Below are 8,791 nucleotides of genomic sequence, written 5' to 3' on the forward strand. Positions count from 1 at the left end.
CCGCGTGCGCGTGCGCGCGCGCGCCTTTGCAGACGCTGCCGACGTGCGCGCGCACGCCTGTGCGGCCACTGCATGAAAATTTGCCTGTCACTGCAAAATCACATGACTAATTCATTTTTGTCGAAATAATTCATTTTTTAGTTACGAAAATATTTATTTAATTATTTTAATTATTAAAAAAATAATAAATAAATGGGAAAAAAGGGAAAAATATGAAGACATATTAGAATAATATTTTGTACAATGAGAATGTATATGACTTGACAGAGTGTTGGGTTTTGGATTGCGTCTCAAATAGAAGCTACAATTTCATGGTTTCAATCCAATCTAAGATAGACATTTAGTGGTTGGACATGCTCAAAGAACCAGCTAGAGCCGTTGTTTTCCTTTGGATTCTAGTTACAATTTTTGAACACAAACATAGTACTAACGAATGATTAATGAAGAATGATGTAGTTCGATATTCTATTTTATGCCCTGCGTGCAATATTTCCTAGAATGTGATGAACCTGTGCATCTGTTGAAATGCTAACTTTGGATGAAGTTCTAACATATGTAGTAAGGTAGGTGATCCGGGTCGAAATCTACGCGACCTCTTGGTTCGGATCTCCCAAGCGGTTCGAGGTCGCTCCTCTCCCAGACTAGTGATTGGGCCCTGAGAAAAGAAGCAGATCGTTAGGCTTGCTGGGGTGGCCCCCAGCTAAGGCCCTCCGATGCTTAAGTTAGTGTTTGGTTGAGGTCGAAATATGGGGTCGCTGGGAAAAATAGCGAGCTGAAGGTAAAATGCGGTCGAGACGACGTCCCTTTAATACACTGACTGGGAGGTATATATAGAGAACCAGGGGGTCTATCGACCCGCTACGCGCGTGCCACGTGTTCTAGGTCGTCGGGTCGGGTCGCGACCCGACCCGGTAAAAGTGGCGCGGGTCATGCTGGCAAGCTTGTGATTTTGGGCCCCATCAAGGGCAAAGTTGTCTTTTCACGAGAGAATAGGGTTTTACCCCCATCATTACTCCCCTACTTTTCTTAGTGTGAGTAGCACGCTAAGGAAAGTCGAATGGTCCATCGATCTCGTCCCTTAGATCATCATCGCCATCTCGATATCCGACCGTTGCCTTTCGACACGGATCTCCGTAATAGGGTTTTACCCCCATCATTACTCCCCTACTTTTCTTAGTGTGAGTAGCACGCTAAGGAAAGTCGAATGGTCCATCGATCTCGTCCCTTAGATCATCATCGCCATCTCGATATCCGACCGTTGCCTTTCGACACGGATCTCCGTAAATTTACCCCTATAAATACAGGGAGGTTCGACTGCAGTTCTGCTTCATTCTCAATCTCAATCGTTCCTCGCGCGACCTGCCTCCTCCAGCTGCGACCTGCCTTCTAGCCAGGTACTTTCGAGCGACCTCCTTTTAATATTATGTCTTCCAAGCCTAGTAATTCTAGTAGCTCATCTAGTAGTTCATCCAGTAGCTCTGGTAGTTCATCGAGTACCTCTGGTAGTTCATCTGCTAGTTCTTCGGGTAGTCCCGGCAGCTCCTCTGCGACCTCACAAATACCCATGGCTCGTAGAAAACAGATAGGATCCCCTAGCGTAGGCAGAAGTGACCCGAAAACAGCGATCCCGCTGATGACCCCAGAACATAGTGAGGGCGAATCGACTGATAAACCTTGGCTAACCATTGAGAGTTCATTATACTTGACAGCTGATGCGATTAGAGAGAGGTATTATATTCCTCTAGATTACGAAATTATTCTTCCTTCCCCCTCAGATCGCATGAATCGACCTCCTCCAGGTAGTTGCCCGATTTCTATTGTGCATTTAGCTGCAGGCTTGTGTTTTCCCCTTCCTCACGCTGTTGCTAGAATTTTATCTAGGTTAGAGATAGGTCCCATGCAACTAGCTCCCAATTCCATCTGCCATATTTTATCCTTTATTATCATAATGGAATACTTCGAGCTTGAACCCGACTTCGATAGCTTCTGGTCGCTTTACAAGTTTACGACCTCGAAGAGGTCAGGCGACCAGGGTTTCTTCTATCTCACTGCCAAACCAAACTGCACCTTTGTTACCAAGCTAAAGTCCAATGTGGGCTCTTGGAAAGACAAATTTCTCTTCCTTCGACCTCCTCCTAACCAAGTCTGGCCATTCCCTTGTGACTGGCGAACTACTAAACCCGAACCCAAAGTTCACGGCGTAGGGTTAGACGACGACCTGATTGTTACTATCACCCAGTATCAATATCAAGCCCAATTGCTTTTGACGGAGCATACCCTGAAGCTCGCAGGTCTCAGTCCGGCACCTATTCAAACCCGGGGCTCTTTAGGTGATCATTATTATCAATCTCTTACCTTTCTCTGTTCGTAATTTCTGGTACTTAGTGGTGTCTGGTTTGTGTCTCTGCAGATTCCGTCGTGATGGATGCCCGCATTGCAAGAATGGTTCGTGCCAAAAGGGCTAAGCGAGCAGTTCCTCCTTCGGGACCAGACTCCCAGCGTGCTCTATCTGCTCCTTCAGAAGATGCGTCGAGGTCGCACGGAGTTCGATCTCTGAGTCCGTGCCCGACTCCTATTGAGGTCGCCAGTGGGAATAACGATCCCACTCCTGAGCATTTGCCGAGGGACTCCGAAGAGCCAAGTGATCCTGAACCACTCATACGGAAGAAGTCCAAGGGGAAGCAGGTCGCTTCAGAGTCGTCTAAGAGGAAGCGGAGTTCCCCGCGACCTAATCCCTCCTCCCAAAAGAAATCCAAGGCAGATTCTTCAGCGGAGAACGAGAATCTTAAGGTAGTTGACGAGTTGACTGCCTGGTGGAGAGAGACCCTGATGGACCTCCAATCGCCTTCATACAGTCCGGCTGCCATGGAGGGTGAGAGGCTGATACCGAACTGGGCAATTTCAGGCCAAAGTTCTGTGTTGAAGACCCATGTTGGCCAAGACTCCTGGGAGTTGTATAAGTCCACCATCCTGCCCCGCGATCAAGCTCTCCTCGCTCCCATGTCGCATATTCGGGTCGAGCAGAACTTCGCTCACTCCCTCGCACAGGTAGTGTTCTACCAATTTCATCAACTTCTTTCGTTTTTGCCTTAGCTAATTCTCTGCTGCTATATGTAGGTCTCAGCTTTCGGGCATCATTTGTCTTTGAAGTGCAATTACTGGCGACATGAGAAGATGGTCGCTGACAAGCTGCTCGAGGAAAAGAGCTCGAAGTTAGCGACCTGTGAGAAAGAGAAGGTTCGAGGCTCAATTAAGAGAGCTCAGGCAGAAGGTCGCGTCTTCGGTGGAATCGGCTAAGGCTGAAGGCTTTTCTGCGGGTCGGGTAGCTGGTCGAGAGGAATATCTATTCTCAGAAGAGCATCAACACCAGCTCGAAGTTGCCCGGAGTTAAGGTCGCGACCAGTATTTGAGTTCTGACGACTATAAGAAGACCTTGGCGGACACTCGGTTACAGGGAGCTCGAGATTTCATGAAGTCTACCGCCTTCACAACCGCTGTAGAAGCTAAGTCTGCTGACTACCTCATAGAAGGTTTTAATCGCTGCATTTCTCAAATAAAGAAGCTGAAGGGGTTCGCTGATGGGTTCGACACGAACTGGACCGACCCGTCCTTGGATGGTAATCTCGCGGCGTTCCCTGAAGAACCCCCTTTGAAACATAATGACGAATTTGCGGTCTTGGTGGAGGAACTTGAGGATAGTGGTGAAAATGCAGTAGATAAGTAGGCTCTTGTATTTCAATTTGTAATCGTTTACGCAGATCACTGTACTTACCTCAGAGTTGAGGTTGAATCTGTAAATTATCCTCCTCAATGAACTTCCTTCTTTATGAGAGATTCCCCTTTCATCTTCGTATTCTCATAATTCCCTTAAGATAATCATCAATCCGACCTCAAATATAGGGAGAATAGGAGGGATTTTCAAACACTTCTCCTGATCGCCTTGATCGGTTTCGGCTGACAGGGAGGATGCATTCTTTTAGATCGCCTAATCAATGGTCATCAGACGATTTTGCACCTTATGTTGTCCTGCCAGGTTGTACCCTTTCCAGGCCTCGTAGTTGGTCCTTTATAGACGAGGGGTCGCGTGGTTGATGGTCTTTCACAGACACAATGAGATCGCGCCTTTTGCAGGTCGCGTAGTTGATGGTCTTTCAGACACAATGAGATCGCGCCTTTTGCAGGTCGCGTAGTTGATGGTCTTTCACAGACACAATGAGATCGCGCCTTTTGCAGGTTGCGTAGTTGGTGGTCTTTCACAGACACAATGAGATCGCGCCTTTTGCAGGTCGCGTAGTTGATGGTCTTTCACAGACACAATGAGATCGCGCCTTTTGCAGGTCGCGTAGTTGATGATCTTTCACAGAATGAGATCACGCCTTTTGCAGGTCGCGTAGTTGATGGTCTTTCACAGACAATGAGATCACGCCTTTTGCAGGTCGCGTAGTTGGTGGTCTTTCACAGACACAATGAGATCGCGCCTTTTGCAGGTCGCGTAGTTGATGGTGTTTCAGACACAATGAGATCGCGCCCTTTGCAGGTCGCGTAGTTGATGGTTGCGTGATATTGCGTCGTAGAGTAGGATACTACTGGAGCTTATTTATTTCATGTGAACATTCATACGTGCTAATTCAACCAAATATTGTAATTGCGTACATGATTTGTGATGTAAATACGAATATTTCAAAAAGATAATAATCATCCGTTATGGAAATAAAGATACAAACATACCCACTGTAGTGGATTGCTATCTTCAATCCTCATCGTGCTCGCTCTCTGGAGGTGACCGTCGTCGCATACTAGTGGTATATGGGCGGAAGAGGTCTTCTCTCATGTTACATTCACCTATTTCGACTTCGTTCTCGATCTCCTTCCCACTCTCTATCCTTGATTGCATTCATCTCCTCCTCGTTGATATATTTGTGGGCCAAAAGCATCAATTGTTCTACGTCTCCAGGGGGGTCTCTAGCTAATGCTGATGCGAGCGGTCCCTTCTTTAAACCGTGTATTAATATACTCGTCATCATATCAATCCGCAGCTCCTGCCCTTCCAATGTCTCATTATTGAATCTCCCCATAAAATCTTTAAGAGATTCCTCTCTCCCCTGCCGGATTGCGAATAAGTGGATCGCTGATCTCTTCGACTTTCGTTTGCTAGCGAAGTGGTATGCGAACCTGTGTATCAATTGCTCGTATGATCCAATGGTCCCGTTAGGCAAGCCGGTGAGCCATTCTTGTGCCTTCCCTGTCAAAGTAGTCACAAATAGCCTTGCGTTAATAGAATACGTGTGCCTATATAAATTCATTACCATTCCGAACGTAGTGATGTGATCGCGCGGGTCCTTCGTCCCGTCGTATCTAGGTAGATCGGGTAGTCGAAAATTTGGACCAACAACTTCGGATAGCATTTCGTTGGTGAAGGGCGAGTTCGTATTTTGCCTAGCCGGGTCGTCTTGCTTCTTCAAGTCGCTTCGCTTCTTCAGGTCGTCTAGCTGTTGCTTCAACTTCTCTATCTGCCTTCTCACGCCTCCCACTTCAGCTCGGGAGATCGCTGGCTGTCCTGCCTTACTGTTGCTAGATGTGGTAGCTAGTCTATCTTTCACCCAACTGGTTCTTGGCGTTATTTCCTTACTATTCCTCATGCGAGCAGTTCCTTCTACTTGACCAGCCAAGATCATTTTTCTCCGTTCTTCCGTCCGTCCTTTCCCCGATGGTTCCCTGACAGATGGGCAGTGCTCATCCATGACCTTCTTACTCGCTATCCCGATCATCCGCTGCTTCTCTTCATCGGTTAGATGCCTCCTTCCCTCTTGTTCACGCATTCATGATTCTAACATGGCGAATTCTTCCTCAAACCAAATCTAAAGGAGCTTTCCTCAGATTCCCACAGACGGCGCCAACTGATCCGGATCGAAATCTACGCGACCTCCTTGGTTCGATCTCCCAAGCGGTTCGAGGTCGCTCCTCTCCCAGACTAGTGATTGGGCCCTGAGAAAAGAAGCAGATCGTTAGGCTTGCTGGGGTGGCCCCCAGCTAAGGCCCTCCGATGCTTAAGTCAGTGTTTGGTTGAGGTCGAAATATGGGGTCGCTGGGAAAAATAGCGAGCTGAAGGTAAAATGCGGTCGAGACGACGTCCCTTTAATACACTGACTGGGAGGTATATATAGAGAACCAGGGGGTCTATCGACCCGCTACGCGCGTGCCACGTGTTCTAGGTCGTCGGGTCGGGTCGCGACCCGACCCGGTAAAAGTGGCGCGGGTCATGCTGGCAAGCTTGTGATTTTGGGCCCCATCAAGGGCAAAGTTGTCTTTTCATGAGAGAATAGGGTTTTACCCCCATCAGTAGGAAACCGACATATGTGAGACGTTAGCGTGGTGGTTTCCTTAAACTCCTAGCGACGCGCACAAACATTGAGACTCTTCTGTGCAGGCCGTGCATGCACACTTTTGTGCTGCCCTTCTTCCAGCATACTATACTTGCTTTGTTTTATCTTCTTGATTTCCAATGCACATGTTAGCATTTTATCCAGTCATGAATGGATGATTTGTTGCAGGTACATGAGATTTATGTGCAGATTGAGTGCTGCAGTAGTGCGCTTGGCCGGAGAGCATGTTTAAGTGAATATCCATATCAACCGGTTCAGACGGACATGCTAGACCTTAACCATCCATCGTTTGGACCTCATCGTCCTGATGTATTCATGAGACCGATCATCGGTCCACGTATTACATTCGAACCGGTGATTCTAGGCCCCGGCCAACAGACTCCTACCGGAGAGCCAAATTTGAGAAGGCTATGATCATCTGCACCTGGAATGATCTCTTTTTCTTCTCCATGTTTTAGTTTACCAAACAAATGTGTATCTGGTGGTTGGGATAGTTTTAGCAAGCAATAAGGATGATTTAACGGCATGTTCCTTCTGTGTGAAATGACTTATCGCAGTTCAATTTTCTAGTTTTCATGTCTAAAACGACACGTAAACTTTTTTAAAAGGAATGTTACATATCAAATGAGATTATTAAGTACTAATATACGAAAACCCACACAGAATGTTTACAAATATTTGTGGACCAAGCTGAATATTTAGTTATATATCAAGTAATTCTAAATTAAGATTGTGTTATCTTTAGTTAATATGGTTGATTAATGGCGTCATTTTAATTGAATATTATAAAGGCTCGATTAAATTTTTTTGTTCTATAATTAGAGGTGATTGGCGTTTTGGATATCAAAAAGTGAAACTTATAATCCAATCTATTATCTTAGTAAATTTTACAATTTGCTAACACATTTTTTGCTCGAAATCTCCAAATTTGTCGAAAATTAGCACGTGCAAGTCGTGTGCTGGCGTAAATTTAATGACATATTCATGACTTCCACATGTGATTTTTCAGCTACTTTTCAAATTTCTGAACGAAATGTGTCATCGAATCATGAAATTTGCAAAATTAATGGACCAAAACTAGATATGGCAAAATGGACCAAACTGAAGGTGAGAATTATCTTACCACACTAAGTTGTGGTGTGGCATCTGCTTCTCTAAAAAGTGTCACAACCGGTGCAGTCGGACATCATAGTGATTGCATGTGGAGGGGCATTGTTGCAGAGGATGGATTGCCTGTTTGTCTTGCTCGGTGTGTTGCTATAGGACAACAGATTGTCGCTCGTATATAAGTATGAACTCTTCACAACTTCCAATAATTACTCCTTCAGATAGAGTGTTTGCTTACACATTTTGGTAGAAAAGTTTAAAGTTGTTCAGAATTAGCACGTGCAAGTCATATGTTTGGTCTAAATTTAAGGATATACATGACTTGGATATGTGGTTTTTCAACTAATCTTTGAATTTCTTGCAAAATATGTCTGCAAATCATGAAATTTGCAAAACTAATGGACCAAATTGCAAGTCCTAATTTAGGATGAAAGTTACAATATTTTTAAATAATCCATAGTACAGTCAGAGGACACCATACTCAATTAAATTCAAACAAATTTGAGTTACAGTATTCCCCGCACGCATGCACGCATCCACCCTTGTGCCATCATTATCCTTTGGTTGGTGCGTACAACGTATCTCTTTTTAAGGAAAAATCCATATTTTTGGTACATTTGTTAACATTAAATTTCATCATTTATTTATGCATATGGCAATTTTAGTCCATCAATCAATGAAATTTTAAAAATTGTCCAACAATGCAAATAGTGACTGAAGATTAATTCACATTTTGAAAATTTATGGGTGAATCTATTGTTATTATATATATATATATATATATATATATATAAATGGTAATTATATAATAACATCAATATCTTAATAAATTGATCGCAATGCATCAATTTGGCAATATGACGATATTCGATTCATATTTCAATATAACAAAGAATAATGAAATAAATTAAAATAAATTCAGATAAAGTCAGTGAAATACACATACTTCTGATGGGATTCGAACCCACTACGTTATACTTATTCATGAAAAATGGCTCACCTATAAGTGATAGGCTAAGACATGGTTGACCAAAACTTTACATGTTATTCAGGAAATCAAAATGTGACATGATTTTGACTATAATAAGAGATTTTAAGAGAAATTTTCAGGGGCAAGTTGCATAACATCAATAAAATAATGAAGGATTTTAAGCAGTAAATTTCATAAAATTGATCGACTCGTGCAACATATAACAAAAAGAGTAATAATGATAGTCGAAAGAGTAATAAAATTATCATAATGCAATTATAAAGTGAAGACATTAACTTTATCATATCAATAGCATGGAATTAGTAAATAA

The 8,791-nt window shown here is 43.8% G+C and overlaps 1 protein-coding gene across 1 annotated transcript in view; it reads right to left on the bottom strand.

Annotated features, from left to right (window-relative positions):
* The window catches only part of LOC105158740 (flowering time control protein FPA-like), a 16,294-nt gene extending 14,728 nt beyond the window's left edge, over positions 1 to 1,566 (bottom strand). Inside the window, exon 1 of the mRNA XM_011075579.2 lies at positions 1,399 to 1,566. Coding sequence (XP_011073881.2) covers positions 1,399 to 1,566 — 168 coding nt within the window. The remainder of the gene's footprint in view (positions 1 to 1,398) is intronic.

The sequence above is a fragment of the Sesamum indicum genome, linkage group LG3 (assembly GCF_000512975.1).
Source record: "Sesamum indicum cultivar Zhongzhi No. 13 linkage group LG3, S_indicum_v1.0, whole genome shotgun sequence".
NCBI classification, from domain to species: Eukaryota; Viridiplantae; Streptophyta; class Magnoliopsida; order Lamiales; family Pedaliaceae; genus Sesamum; species Sesamum indicum.